At 43.5% G+C, this 15,854-nt stretch overlaps 1 protein-coding gene across 1 annotated transcript; it reads left to right on the forward strand.

The window, feature by feature from the left end:
• Window positions 1–239: 239 nt before the first annotated feature.
• STRA8 (stimulated by retinoic acid 8) lies at window positions 240–15,635 on the forward strand. Its single transcript, XM_054632316.2, has 8 exons — window positions 240–1,110; window positions 2,832–2,907; window positions 4,345–4,429; window positions 4,818–4,970; window positions 7,884–8,166; window positions 9,438–9,514; window positions 11,180–11,291; window positions 14,811–15,635. Exons 1-8 carry the CDS (start codon window positions 1,003–1,005, stop codon window positions 14,883–14,885), a joined length of 969 nt encoding a protein of 322 aa, XP_054488291.1. The 5' UTR covers window positions 240–1,002; the 3' UTR covers window positions 14,886–15,635.
• The last annotated feature ends 219 nt before the right edge of the window (window positions 15,636–15,854 follow it).

A 15,854-nucleotide genomic window follows, 5' to 3' on the forward strand; every position in this document is an offset into this window, starting at 1 on the left:
CCCAAGCGGGACTACAACTCCCAGCGTGCCTTGCGCGCCTCTTCCCTGCCCCACTCTCCACCCCGCTGGCGCGTCCAGCCCGCGTTTTTCCCGCCTTCTGATTGGTCGCCGCCGGGCTGCGACTGCGTGCCGATTGGCCGCCCGCCACGTGCGGCTGGTGTTGCTCGGCTCGGGCGGCGGAGGCGCGGCGGCGCTGGGGGCGGGGCGCGGTGATTGACGGACGGGGGGTGATTGATAGACGGAGCGAGCGGGCCATTCCAGAGGCTCCCGGCGCGGCCCCTCACGGGCTTCCCCCGTCCGGCCCGCGCCTCCCGACCTCCGACGGAGCAGCAGGGGCGGGCACTCTTACCTCTGGGCTGTGTTTGCGGTCGGTAGCGAGGCAAGGGGCATTAATCCAGTGGAAAGCCGGGAAGGGCTTTCCAGGCGGGCGCCTCAGGCTGTGGCAGGCCTGGCTGGGCCTGGATCTGGCCCTCTCGTGCAAGAGTATGTCTGGTATCGTTGCCCACACCAATGTATCACAGTTTATTGGGAAAAAAAAATTCTGTGTCGTAAAGAAGCCTGTCATTTAGCACCATCGGTGGGAGCAAAGGAGTCTTAGTGCTTTGTGAAGCCAAGCCCTGGATTTTCAATGGAAATGAAACATAAATCATTGTAGGGAAGGGCCCAGGAGCTAGGAGGCTGGCTTCAGCTGGGTTGCTGTTAATTGTTAGTGGTGAATTAGATTTTAGTAAGTACTTAACAAACAGGTATCTCTCAGGCAAAGAAAATATTTCAAATTTCATTATTTTCTACAGAAAGATAAGCTCTTGATGGTCAGCCAGATTTTTTTTTTTTCTATCCACTGTGCAGGCTGTAAGATTTCTTTCCCTTCACTTAGATATTTATTCAGTATAAATAAATGTTGCATTGCAGCTTTCAACAGGCACAGCTGGAGACTGTAGGAAGACACATGCCAAAGTGAGTCACAATCCCCTGAGACACCTGCAAGAGGTAGAACACTGCATGGCAAAGCAGCACTTGCCACAGGCACACCACTGGGTTCCTCTGGCAAGACTCTTCAGCAGCTTGCGGGGAAGAGTTTTATCCCAGTCAGACAGCTGTGCCTCGAAGGTGCGAACAGTGACTCTTTCTCTCTGCATCATTGTCATACATGAGCATGTTCACACTGAGCCAGGCTTAGCCTCAGTCTGTGAGGGTGATCACTGTGTCTTTATGGGTGCCAGTGTGTGTGTAATTTCACTGAATGCACCTTTCCTGGATCTCTTTATTTAAAGCTGCCAACTCAGCCTAAACGAGTTGTCCAGTTTGTAGTTGCTGGGTCATGAGTTTATCATGTGCCTTATCTTTTCTTACAGGCTTTTTGCAGCATTTTTATGGCTTTGCATTTTCGTTTATAGTATTTTGGAAACAAATCAAGGGATCCCATGATGAAGCTGATGTCACAGCATTTTGTTCTGAAATCAGAGCAGTGAGTTTAGGGACAGAAGGAATTAGGGGAAAAGGAATAATTCATTCAGCTTTATGAGGTGCACTCTGTCTTCATGACAGTGGAAAAATAAGTTCAGGAATAAAAACAAGCACCAGTACTGTTTCTTGGTCTCAACTAAATGAAGAAACTATTTTAGCAAAATTGTTTATGAAGATGAAATTTACTTGAAATACTACTGAAAAGACTAAAATTACCATGCTCGAGGCAGAGGAGTAAACCTCAGGAGTATCAACCCAACTCTGCAACTGATTCCTTTAGTTCCACTGGTTACCTTCAGTTTTCCAGTTTGTAAAGTAGAGGGAATAATGATTGATTAGAACAAGAATTGTCCCCTGAATATGCTAAATCCCACTATATGTGGCTTGTGCCTGCTGAGTCCCTTAGCCCTCATGTGGGTTGAGGTAAGAGTTCAGTTTGCCATGTTCTGAGCAAGATACAAGCTAACCTGAAGTCAGCAGGATCTCCAAAGCCAAGACTAAACAACAACTTCCTTTGCCTGGTCTAAGGGGACTGTGTTCACATGCCAGTTCTTGAAATTGCTTTTTCACAGTGTCTTGTGCCCCTTGTGTGACTCTTGGGAGCCAAGGAAGTTTAATATCTTTAAAAATCTCAATACAGAAGGTTGCTTGTAATCCTAGTGCTTGGTACCTAGCTAAAATATCCATCATGAAAGCTTTACAAGGTAGATATGGATGGTCTCACCATGCACAAAAATCCTGAAATATTTTGGAGTTGTGTATGTTTAAATGCACTGGCCACGTGTTTTCAGTTGTATTTGGCATAGATGATGGAGGAATGATGTGCAGCACTGAAATTAATCCAGACTTTTGCTAGGAGATGCCTTTGCCATGTTTTATGCTGCTGTAATCCAGGTTACAGCAATGTAGAACATGGCAAAGACTTCTCCTAGCAAAAGTCTCATGGGAAACCATCAGTAAAATCTTATGCCTTAAGTTGGTAGGCGTCCAACAAGACTTCACAGCATGGTATTTCTGGACATGCTCCAAGAAGAGAACGATCCAAACAAGACCATTTGCTGATGAAAAAAGATCTGAGTTAAGTAGCAAATGTCTGTGTGACTGGGTGTTGTGTGTATGTATTGCATAATAGATATCCAAATATTTCTATTCCCTATTGAAGTTTACTCTTTTATTAATTCTTTCCCCTTTTCATGTGTATAAGGCTAGCTAGTGAAACAACACTATTTTCACAATATATTTTCGCAGAGACATGGAAATTACTGAAGGGAAACATGAAGGAGAAGCAAAGCAACAAAGGCATGTTAAAACATGAATCTAGTTAGAGCAGAGAACAATCAGTTCTGTTTTCTTCTTATGTTTAGTATCAGGTTTTGCGTAAGGCTAAGACATCTATCCAGAAGCTGGAGCAAACCTTGTGTTCTTTGCTGAAGATGAAAGGTAACTGTATGCAAGTATTTGCTTGGACAAAGAGCCTAGACTTGGTTTTTATGTATTTGTTAAATAGGGACAGAAGTACACAGGAACTGTCCATTAAAGCATTGCAGCCAGCTGTGGCTTTAGTTGTAGCAATAAGGGACAGTGAGAAGTCTGTCAATGCACTGAGCACTGTATTTATCTCAGAAATCCCCCTCTGACTCAGCCTTTCCCACCCCTCCCTAGCCTAGGTGAGGAGGGGAAACAAGCAATTCCTGCTATCCCCTGGCAGCAGGCCATTCAGCCTGAGTACCCTTGGCAGCTTCAGCCCAGCAGGTGTGGGGCTGGCTTGGGTGCCCAGGCTGGATCCTTAGGCTCCCACCTGGAGCCTGCAGGAGCTGTGTGCTCCTCCTGGTCACAGCAGTGTGGCACGGTGCCAGTCACAGCTGTCACCAGCACCCAGCCCTGCCAGAGCACAGACTGCACAACAGCACACTGTGGTGTGAGCTAAAAGGATTTCCTAGGGTAGGAAATAGAAGCCTCTGATGAAGAGTGTACTCTGATATAAATGGCTAAGAGAGATGCTACAGGGTTTTTTTTCAGCTTGGCAGGCCGTGCCCATGCCCTGCTCTCTTACAGCCTGTGACACCTCAGTCACACTGGCCAGCAGGTACTGTCTGCACTTGTGGCAGCTCTTGCTGGGGGCCTCACACCCCCAAGAACGTGCCTTCTGTTTAGTCCTGCTGGCCACTGCCTCTAACAGCAGTTAGAAGAACTAGGGGCTGATAGCATGGAGGCTTTGGACACATCTTTTTGTCCCTCCAAGTGTCCAAATTCCTGTCAGCTAGAAAAAAACCTGCTATTCATGCGACCTGCACCTCCAATAATTTGAATCAATTAGAAGTCTCCGTGCTTAAAATGAACAACCTCATCTGAACCCACATCCCCGGATAACCCATAAAAGTGAGTCACAGGTAGAAAGAATAGTTTGACAGAGCAAAATTGAAAAGATAACAAGCAGGGAGGCTGGTTGAGGGGAGTTTGAGGCAAGCTTCCCCTTGTATGTACTCACATATATGTAAAATCCATACTGCTTGTGAATCACAGGCTGGATGTCAGGGTTTTTCACATGCAATTTGCTCATTATAAGGTAACCAAATTCTGTATTGACTAGTGCGTGCCCAGAGTTGGATTTGCAGGTTCTTTTCACCATCAGTTCTGTAAAATCAGTGTTAGGAAGAAGGCATTGATTCTAAGTTCCTCAGTGCTCATAAACTCCCAGTAGTACTAGCTATGTTCTAGGAGAGACAGATGTTTCTTCTTTCACATCATTTTTGCCTAATGAAAAACTCTGGCTTGTGAAGAACCAGTTGTTGACAGTGTTCTGCTTGGTTGGGGCTGAGGGTGAGCGAGAAGCCAAAAGTGCCATTGATGTGACAGTGACCTTTCTGCTGACAACAGCCAGCTGCAGTCTGGAGGATGGGAGCCCATCCAGCTTGGAGGAAGTCAGGGAGGAATATGTCAGGAGGCAATTCGGCAGTCAAAGGTAAGGGCTTGTACCAGTCAAGAAAAGATGATAATATTTTGCACTTGCTTCCATCCCAGCATCTCTGAAACTCCTTGTCATTGCTACTGTATTTCCAAGCAGAGGTTTTTCCTCATGAGGAAAGGACAAGGAGGTTTCACCTGGACTGCTGTAATCCCATGGCGTGCATAAACATTCTAAACATGTTGTTGGTCTCATTTCCACTCATTTTTCCCTCCTATGTAGCTGATCTCTGGAAAGGATGTCTCATTGCCTTAAAAGCAAAAGAAGAAAGAAAAAGCTGGCTTGGGAGGAATGCCCCTAGGCTGTGGAGTCAACATGACGAGGGCATTATTAATCCAGTTGAGAAGTTATTAATGTGGCTTTTTTTCCCTTGTGTTCTTTCCAGCACTACATCAGCCTCAGAAGATATGAGTGAAAGTGACTCTGCCATCTGGTATTTGCTTCAAGAATGTGAAAAACAAACACTGGAAGAATATGAGAAGCCAGAATTGATCCAGTTTTCAGACACTTTATCCCCAGATCTAGTGGAATTTGAACGGTAGGTGCACCCCACATTGCCTTCAGGTTTTCTTCAGGTTTTTCATTTGTTTGCAATTATCACTGTGCATCCAGGCACTGCCTTTCATGCAGCCCTGCTGGAGCCTGTGTCTGCCTCACAGAAGCCTTGTGCCAGCAACTTTGGCCCTGCTGGTGATGAAGCTGACCACTTCCTAAGTCCCTGCAGCTTGCACATGGATGGACTCTTAGAGTTGTAGCAGCCCCCAGCTTTTCAGGCCTTGGTAAATCCCTGAGGATTTTTCACCCCTTAAGAAAAAGAAGAAAATTTCTTTCAAATGTGTCAGTCTCTGTGTTGCCACACTTCACCACTGTATCCCTGCCATGGGGCTAGATTTTAGGAGGGTAAGAATTGCTGCAGCAGATGAATTTGCCAAGAGTCTAGCTGTATGTGTTCCAGGGAGGTGCAGGAACCAGAGGTAAGCACGTTCTTTTCCTCACAGTGATGCTCATCCTTCCTCTAATGGCATTGTTAGGAGGAGCTTGAACACTGTTGCCCCTTCCAAAAGCAGACCCTTAGCTCCTGGCAGCTTGGAGTACTTTTCTAGTGGGATCAGAGTAGGGTAAGGCTGGATTCAACCAAGTAAGATCTTACAGTCCTCAGCCTCTGGGCTGCAGAATAGTGGTTGTCTGGAAGATACCAGAAGGCATTCTGAAACACTGGGGAAGGGGGGTGGAACCTAAACCTTCATGTGTTACACTTGGAGCTAGTGGATGTGAGTCTGTAAACCTCCTGTAAGCTCCTCCTGCAAGCTCCTAAATGCCTGATGCAGGACTTAAAAGTCAAAGACTACTGTTCTCATGTCAGTTGTCTATGTATTTTGTTTGGAAGTCATAATGGTAAAATTACTGTTTTTCTCCAAAGTTAGTGATATCTTAAAACCGAGTATTATAGTCCATGTTCTTCCCCTTCCTGTCAGACAACACTAGGAGGTACTTAGAGGTTTTATCCTGCATTTCCAACAGGATAAACGATTATTTGATTGCCAAGATATGAGAAATAGATGCATGTGCAATCTATCCTATACCATCAAGCAGTGAATTTCACCCTAATCATTCCACAGTTAACAGCATGCAGTGCAGGAGAATCCAGAGCTGCAGCTGGCATCTCTTCCATGGCATCACCACCACAACCAAAAACTTCTGCTGTTCCTTCTTCTCTTTTGCTTTGAACTGCTGTGTATTTCTAAAAACCCCTTTGATCACCGGGTTTTTTCTCAAAAGGAGACTGTAGCTGGACCAGCAGATGGCACCAGCTTCCCGCTCCTTCTCTGCTTTTGCTCCTGTTAGAATTGGAGGTGGCTGTAGTTAAGGTATCGTTTAGAAGACCTTGAAATGTGCTGAATCAAGATTTTCAGGATTAGAAAAATCTGCTTCATCAAAAACTGCACGACAGAGCCATAAACACCTGCCTTTCATGTTCTTTACTGACCAAGTAGACCAGGGCCTGTACTGTGTAGACTCTGGCACTTATCCTGTTGTCCTAGGGCAGATTGCATTTGGTTTGTAGCTAATTCTTGTAAAAAAATGACCTTTTATAACTTGCATAAAACGATAAGGACTCTTCAGCAAAGAAAGCAACAGACTTTTGGTGACCATTTAATAAGATTATTTGAGAAGCATCAGAAATGCTTTGAGCTTTGGCTGACTGGGTTTTTTCCCATGTTCAGCAGCAGGAGATACCCTGGTAGGACTTCACAGCACTCTGTCCAGTGCAAAATGTGGTTGTCTCCTTCCAGCTGGAAAGGAAATGGCTGACTCGTGCTTCAAACTTAATTTCTTTAGCAGAGCAGTCTAATGGTGGTTCATGTTCTTCTGCTTGAGAAATTCCAGGTCTTTTGTTTGAAGCTGGACATCCAGAAACCTAAGTGAGTGCAATACCTTACATGAGCACACTTATTCCCCTTCTGGTATTTTGTTTCCAGCAGTGGTGGAAAATACTCCAGAGTGTGGAAACTTGGGTTTAAACAGATTTATGTTTACCTACAAAATTATATTTTCAATATTGGTTTGCTGGAACAAATATTTACAAATAAAAAAGAATTATTTCTTTAGAGTTACTTTCTCATACAATACTGTTCAGTTAATCAGGAAATGTGCTCACGTGGGACATCTTCCAAGGAATCATTTTGAGCCAAAACATAGCACCAATGACTGCTGTTTGTAGAGCTCTTGGTTTATACTCCTTTGATCTTTTTATTTTCGTCTGAGACTCTCTGAGCATTTAATTAATGTAAAATAATCTTCAGTGCTGCTTTCTGAAGTAGACATTATTATCCTGTGCCACACAGTGCTAACAGAAGAAGCAGGCTTGTTCTGAGATTTAGTCACTGGATTGAAATTATCACCCCTGTGTTCCACCACCAGTTTCACTACAGACTGCATAGAAGTCAGTGTTAGGGATGTGTTTCCTTAGATGCAAAATGGAGGAAATGGAGCTCCCATGCATAAGTCAGAGCATCCAGACCTGGGGCAGTGTCTGTCTGTATGTACAGTACCTAATGCATCAGGTACAACCTCAGCCAGGGCTTTAAAGTGCAGTGCAATGCCAATAAATGTATAAAAAGTCACTTGCAGTGCAAAAGGTTCAAAGGATACAAAGGCAAGTAACTGAAAATGTATTAAATTCCAGAATGAGGTTTGCCTGTACAACCTGCAGTGCCCAGAGCTTCTGTTGTGAGGCTGAGTCCTGCTGAGGCTGAAGCTGGAGCCTGCTTTTTGCAGGTGAAATTGTCAGTGTTGGGCACCATTCAGTAATTGTATGAAGTCTGGGAGGCAGGGTCAGTGAAGTAGTTATGGATCACAGCTACTCCCTGGTGTCCTGCTGATTTGCAGTAGATGGCTGCCTTGTAGCCTGCTCTTAAGAGATACTCCCTCTCCTTTCCTTTCCTTCCAGATACCTGTATTTTTATAAGCACACAGTGGACCTGCTGGTAGAGCATGGAATTGTTTGCACTGGAGAGGTGCCTCTTCCTGAGGTCTCCACAGCTATTTCCCATCTCTGGCAAGAGCTTTCTGAAGAGAGCAGGGACAGCATCTTGCAGTACTGTAGCCAGAGAGATTTCCTCATGGATCCCAAGGCTGCTTGCCCAGAGCCTGCTTGCACTGAAGGTAGTGTGAGGGACAGCGGAGGTAACAGTGAGGAAGCCAGTGGTTCCTCAGTCTCCACACCAGAGGAAGTAAGTGCTCAGCAACATTCATAGTCTGCCTCTGAAACTCCAAGCCTTCAGATGCTGATTGGCTCTGCAGCTTTTAATTGCAAACATACAGTAGTTGTAGCTATGTTTTCTCAAGATCATTGAATGCGTACATGGAGACAATAAGCAGTCTTTGAGTAAATGTCTGCACCAGATTTTCTCTTGGTGAGATACCTAGTGAGCTACAGAAGTACAGTGGTAGTAATCCTGCTAGTCTCCACTGACTTGTGGAGTTTCTGTGCTAAGTAACAGTTCAGTTTGCCCCTACCTTGGTCCAGGGACAGGGAGCAAGAACAAGAGTTACACAGTTACTGTGCTCTGCACACTCTCCAAAGAGCACTGATGATCTAAATCCAGAAGTGATACCTAGTTTGCCAAAGCCTGCTGTGTTTTGGGTTGGGTGGTTTTTTTTTCATCAAAGCACTTGGTAGCAAAGAGAAAGTATTTTTAGACCAGTCCCAGTGGAAAAGGGCCAATGACTGCCTGTACCATGCACCTCTGCAGAGCCAAGAAGTCAGTGACTGAGTAGACCAGAGCATTTATTAATAAGAGATTGAGTAAATAACAGCCAGTTCTATCAATGGTTCCTGGAGCAGTGATTGCTGAAGTAAGTAGCTGCTCAAAGAGGTATGTGTAATTTCATTAGCTGCAAGGCAGGGACAGATGTTTAGCATGTAAGTAAATGGCATTGACATGTTCTTTTTGAGTCACAGGACACAACTGATATTGCTCATTGCCTTAGGAAATGTCATGGGAATGTTCCCTGTATGGTATTTCTGGCACAGAGAGTGTGTCAACTGCATCATGGCACAGTGAACTAATGACTTCAGTGGTCTGGCATAAGGAGCACCCAAACTCCTTTGTCTAACTGGAGTCACTTTTGGAGAGACTGGCTGGTACAGCTGAGATCTCCAGCCATAAGCAGCAGTCCACAGTCGAGTCTCTAAAGCACTGATACAATTCATGGTTTTTACTGACTTTTTTAGGAGATGTAATGTGAAGTCTAATTCCTAGAGGTTAAAGTACAGGCTTAAGGGAGTGGACTGACCTTGTGTTCTTAGCCATGAAATACAGTTATTCCACATTATTCCTGCCTCCACAAAATCTCTTGGTTTACTCTAGCTGTAACCATACCTGTTAAATGTAAAGAAAGAATATCATGCTTTTAAAGACTTCATTATTAAAAATTATGCCCTAGGTAAAACTTTTTAGGTGACTGGATATGCTGACATCTGAAGTGATTTCTCTGCTAGGTGATGTTTGAAGATGCATTTGATGTTGCTGCTGGTTTCCTTGACAGAAGCAAGGCTCAGGGATTGTCCAGCCAGAGGTAAATTACAAACACCCCTTTTGGCAGACACAGCATGTTCATAGCCCACTGTCAGCAGTCCATGGCAAGTGCTCTGTGGAGTAAGACAACAGCTCTCTTTCTGAATAAATGGTCAGAATAGCAGCCTCCAGCAGCTGTGCTCACAATAATACTTCCTTCTAAGGGGAAAAAGTGAAACAACTAATGGTCATTTACAGCAGAATCAGTAACAATCACTTACTGAGAGCCCCATCACTTCAGGAGAACTGAGGTCTTTCTGATTCTCTTTGCCATTCTGCACAGTTTTCTGTGTTTTCAATTTACAATTGAAACTTGCAATGTTTTCTTTTTCTCTCTCACATACCAGGCCTGTGAGGACCAAGAGGCATTCCCTAATAAATCAGCTAATCATAAGCTAATCATAACTTAATGAAACAAAAATGATAATTTTTCAACATTTTCTCCCTTGTCTTACTCTAATTCAGTCACATGGAGGTGATCAGGTTAAAGTGTGGTTGACCTGAACAGTAACACCAAAGAAACACAGAACCTTTTAAATAATAACATCTCTTTACTCTTCAGTTCAGATGAGTGACCTAGAAGAGAACATGTCAGATACAAAGCTGGCACTGCCTTTGATTTTTCCCAGTAGACCAAAGAAAGAAAAGCATTGTTTTCCTCCAGAGGAAAATCACATTATGATTCATTTTTTATGTATTCTTGCTACTTAGTCTTTGTTAAGATTGTTTTTCTTTGCAAATGGTGTTTTTAATCTCTGGGGGTTAAATCCCATTTTCTACTTATTTTTCAACATTTAGAGTGATCTTTAATGTGAATCTTTTCCTTTCACCACCATTCCAGGTTGCACTTCCAGAAGGGAATAAGTTAAAATAATGTTTTGGCTGATTATCAAAATATACTTGAAGGGATTAAAAACCTTGACAAATATTTATTTATTAATAACATTTATTAGGTCACAATTTCCATTTGCTTTTAAAATAAGATTAAGTATTCCTTAATACTGCAAAGTATTACTATAATCTTTAAAGTCTGTTTTAGGTCCCAAATCAGTTTGGTATTTCAATAGTCAACATTTATTGTTTTCTCTTTCTTGCCTGTTGTTCTGCACCTTGTAATTCTGGACAGAGCTGTGATGGCAGAACTTTGTAAAATCCCAGGAAGAATACAGAGGTGAGGTTTAGAATGAAAAATTCAGCTTTGTGCCACGGTTACCTGAGAACACACCTGCCAGTTATAGCTGACATGTCGTTTCGTGATCACAGGTTACTGCATTCACTCAAAAACTTTACAGAAATCAAAGCTGTTCCTCTGCACAGCCCTACCAAATACACTCCCAAATAACCATTGCTGTCTGTTTTAAATGGATATTTGCTTTTGCCCAAAACAGTGTTACTATCCTGTAATGTATCAGCAGATCTCCTCCTTGTGACACCTGTTTCTTGTATTTCTGTTCTCTGTTCTTACATATCTGCCTTGCACTGGGCAAACAGTATCTCATCAATGCATCCATCACAACTCCTCCCTGTCTTGCTTGGCTATTGTCTTTAATATCAGAACCATCTTGAAAACAGTTTGAATTTTTTTTATTTATAAGTAAAATATGGAGGAGGGAAAGTAAGGAAAACAGAACAGAAAATTAAATACAGTATCTGATTCCATTTTCAGTTCAGCATTTGCAAGCTGCACTTCTGAAAATCCAGAGGATCACCAGAGACTCTATGTGCAGGTCACTGACTTCTTAAAACAGCTCTTCTTCACTAATACACAGTTTTGCCAGGTAAGCCTTGCCAAAGGATTCCTTGTAAAAGGAGCAGTGTATTTCAGAGCAATGTATTTTAGGAGCAGTGTCAGAAAGGGATTTTTGTATTCAATGCTTCTGATCATATTGTCCAGAATGATTAAAAATAAGAGCTTGGGGTTCATCATTTTAGATGTGTCAATCCAAAAGGCCAGTAGGATTGCCTTTGTAAGAGGTTAAGTATGAGTGAGCACTGCTTTGAATATTGTTCAAAATGGCAAATGACATGAGGAATTGTAATTTTTTTCTTTTTATTATTGTTTGCATGAAAGTTCCTTGAGTGATCTCCTCTGAGCAGGTAAAGCTCACTTTCCAGCTCTCCAGCAACCCCCAGCTGCTTCATTCTGAGCTCAGCAGAACCACCTTCTGCTTGTCTGGGAGCCAGGCTCCCTGCCCTGAGCCCTCCACTGGCAGGCCCTAGAAGCAGGGTATTTGTGTTCTTGCAAGAGCGGATGAAAAGCTCCTGAGCTTCCCCTTAATTTCAGCCTACTGTTGCAGGTTTGCTGAGCCAGAAGTCTTTGTGTTTGCATTGTTCTTCCTCCCCTTCTTGTCTCCCTGCCATGGAGGTGGCTCTGAGCTTGCACATGGGTAAAGAACTGAAAGGGGGATACCCCTCAGGCAGAGCTTGTTTTGGTTCAGTCAGTGGTACCTCCACAGCAGCCATTGGTTTGCTGGTTTCTATTGCCTAGTTCCCACCTGGCCACTGGTACCTGAGCAGATGCTCCTTTGAAGGAAAATAGAAGGTTTGTGATGAGGGGTTGTTGAGACAGAAAACAAAGCAGCAACTGGTGTTGCAGCACGGTCTGAATCTGTCACAGAGAGATGGCTGTGTGCCCTTTGGTTCCCCCATGCTGGAGATGGTAGCACTAGAGAAGGTGCAGAGAATGGCAGCAAGCACAGGAAAAGGCTTTCAATACTGTTAAGAGTAGGACTTTTCTACAACAAAAAAAAGACTGAGGGGTACTGCAAGACTATTTTATTCGTACATGGTGTGGATTCAGTACACAAAATGATTACTCATTGTGTCTAACACTAGAAGAACTAGAGAGCACTAAATAAAGTGAACAAACAACATATTCAAAATATTTGCACGTACAAATTACCACATTTAGACTCCAGGGTCATCAATTCATGGGCAATTACTAAATCTGAAGGTCCAGATTCAATTTCTAGTGCAGGAGGGCCTCACAGCACAGTTTGCTATAATGTACATGTATTTATTGTAAAACAGACCACACTGTGTGCCCAATTCTTGCACTTTTTTCTAAACTTCCTCTGCTGGCTGTTGTCAGAGACCAGGCACTGATCTCCACAGCCCTTTGGTCTGTGAATAGCTATGTTCTGTGGAAGAGCAGAGCTCTTCTTGTGTTTAAGTAAATGACTATGAACTCAGCAGGCCTAGAAAAGAAAGAAAAGCTTTAGGCAAGACATGGCATTTTCTGGTTTTAAATTTCTTTTGTGAGTGTCATGCCTGGCATGGTCTCATCTTGTCCTTCTGCTTGGGGCTGCCTTGTTATGTGTGAGCCTCAGTCCATCTCACAGCTCCCAGATGAGGTGGTATGGGAACAGGTAGCGTCTCTTTCAAGGTTTAAAGAGGCACATTTAAAATAAGACTGGGAGTGATGGGAAGATAAGCAGCAAAAGAGCCCAAAGTACTTCAAATTGGCAGTTGACTGTACTGTATAGATCCAAAAGGAAATAAAAAGCTGCAAAGGGTTCTTTTACACAGGAACTTTTAGTTATCTGTGATAATACAATAAAAAGAGAATTTAAGAAGAAATCACCCAGGCTAGATAATATGAAGGTCACAATCTGTTTTGATTTAGAGTGCAGACAACACATCTAGACAGTGCTGCCAAGAGGCAAAAGAGTAGAAAAAGGAAAATATGACTGACAAGCTATTTTTTGTTTTGAGAGCAGAAATTCGGATCCATCCCAAAGCAAACAGATTGAGACAGTTATGAAAGTGGTTGCAGAGCAGGGATAGAAGATGTTCCAGCTAGCTTGAAACACACCAACTCAGGCAGCAGCAGAGAGATCAGTATAGGCTACTCACCTTTCCCCAGAAATTGGGCTGCTCAGAGCATCAGAGACTGCTGGACTTGACAGGGAAAGGAACCCGTCCTGCTTCCCTTATCAGACTGAACCTCTGCAGACCATTCCCCTTCCCTGTGCTGGTGCCATGCTAGCACAGGAGTTTGGGCAGTGCTGGCACAAATTATCTCAAGGATAAAGCAGTGTCCCAGAGCACTGTGCACACACCTTGTAGGAGATACAGAGGTGGGTAGCAAGTACAGTAAGTACCAAGGTAAGGCATGTGATGGGACCCCACTGAAATACTAAAGGCAGCCCATGGTCTCCTTTCCTTTCATCTGCAGAGCTGAGGAGGTGATGGATTTTATTGCTGGTCATTCATGGCACTGCCATGTTCTGTCATTTCTGGTTAACTGTGCAGGTACAAACTGCAACTACTGCTGTTGGACTGTGGATGGTCACAGCTGCTGAGCACAGCTCCTCTTGAGCCACTGCCTTGGCTCTCAAGGCTGCCAGGGACTTGCACCCCACTGGAATAAAAAGCTTCAGAAAGACTCACACCAGAGGAGAGGGGAAATAATTTGGACAAGGAAAGGGAGAACTCTTAAAAGGGCAGGGACCAAAATGAGAACAGGAACATGCTTCTACAGTATATGATAGAGAAATATTTCTGAGCATGAGATTAGTTAAGCAATCTTGTAATTTTTCAAGAGCTGTTGTCTTAAGGTCGTATCTAAGAGAAGCTTAGCAGCAAAGGCAGTAAAGAGTTAATTTAGACTGAGATCCAAAGGTTTTACCTACATGAAACTCAGTGGGGTTTTTTTTCTAAATAGCACTGAGCACCTTCATGTCTTCAAAGGCACACTTTCTTTTAAAATTATGGATTTTAGATGCGTCACTTGACAAGCAAGTGGTATTTACTGCTTCTTAAGCTGTACATTTTCAAACAGCACCTATTTTTAAAAGCAGTATTTCACTGAAAAGTCTTACATCAGGGCAGAAGGTGGACTAGATGGACTGCAGGCATGAATACTTTTATCTTCCAGCCTTTGATTTCTCAAGAGCCATTTCTTCTCTGTAAACTGGTGAAAGAGAAGACCCTTTCCTTCTGTTGCTAAAAGTGGAGCAAAGCCTGAAGTTGGTAGAAGTTAAGGCCTCAAGGAAGCTCTCATACCTTCAGAGCCTGTTATGTGACAAACTTGCTACCACAGTCAGTAAGAGCTGTCTAGATGATGGAAATAGACACAGGGTGGAGCCCTGTGATTTTAGAAGGAAATTGGCAGAAAATTTGAGCCCTTCTTCATCAGGCACCTCAGGAACTCATCAAGTGCTGGTGGTTGATTCAGAGAGGAGGGAGGGCTCATGCTGCATTTCCTGGTACATCAGCTCTTGAGCAACTCACTGTAGATTTGAAATTCAATGAACTCCTCTGGTTTTTAATCTTGACTTTGGGGGGGCTTTCAGGAAGAAGATCTTCACTATGATCATGAGACTGTGATGCTGCGGTGCACGGAGACCTTCGATGATGAAGATTTCTAAGCAGTGTCTCCAGCAATGTTTTGCCAAGCCCTGCCAGGTACACCAGGCATGGGAGAAGCCTCACCTCTCTCAGTGAGCTGCCTCTCTCAGCAGAGTGTGGAGACACTGTGTTGAAGTGGTTTGTTATCATTGACTTCTCCTTCCCTCATTAGTAATTCTTGATATATCAGTTGAGTAATTTATACTTTTTAAAGGTTTTAAGGGTCTTATCTATTTATTAATATATGTTTTTACCCATTGCTATTTAATGTTTAGCCTTGCTTCACAAAGAAACGGAGGCATGTACAGTTAAGTGACCTTGCCTAGCATAAGGTGTGGGAAGAGCAGCAGGGAGGCCAGATCAGTGGCAGTCTGCACACTCCCACAGGATGCAGGTCTCAAACTGCACCCTGCAAAAGTCACCTCCTGGCAGTGATTATTTTTCTGGTACAATTTTTCATCTTGGGCTCACAAGGAAAGAGGGTTTTCCTCACAGAGAGTGGAATGAGGCTCTTCTGTCTCTTTATGAGGACAGCAGCAGTGAGCACCCACTCCCCAGTCACCCAAAAAAGTGCAAGCACAGTAATACACTTTGGATTATTTACTTTTGTGAAGTGTGTACAGCTGAGTGATCAGCCCTGTGCTCTTCTTCCACATCTAATTCTTGGATGAGTAGTGCTGCTCAGATAGTGTCTTGGAATTAAAAGTGCTGTGAAATTGAATAAAGTCCTTCACCTCTCTGAGTTATCATTAAAGGCTCTCTGCAGATTTGAACAAACTGTATTCTGATAGTGGTTATGTTGAGGTCATGCTACCTGCCATCACAAACAGAAAGGATGGAAGTTTTATTTTACAACCTAAACTGAAGCTGCTGTGCCTAGCTCTCCAACCTCAGCAGCTAACTTTTAGACTGAGTCCAAGAGGCCTGGACTGTGGCCCAGCATTGCCTTGGTGCATAAAAGCATGATACATTCAGGCAAAACCACGTGG

The sequence above is a fragment of the Agelaius phoeniceus genome, chromosome 5 (genome assembly GCF_051311805.1).
Source record: "Agelaius phoeniceus isolate bAgePho1 chromosome 5, bAgePho1.hap1, whole genome shotgun sequence".
Taxonomy (NCBI): domain Eukaryota; kingdom Metazoa; phylum Chordata; class Aves; order Passeriformes; family Icteridae; genus Agelaius; species Agelaius phoeniceus.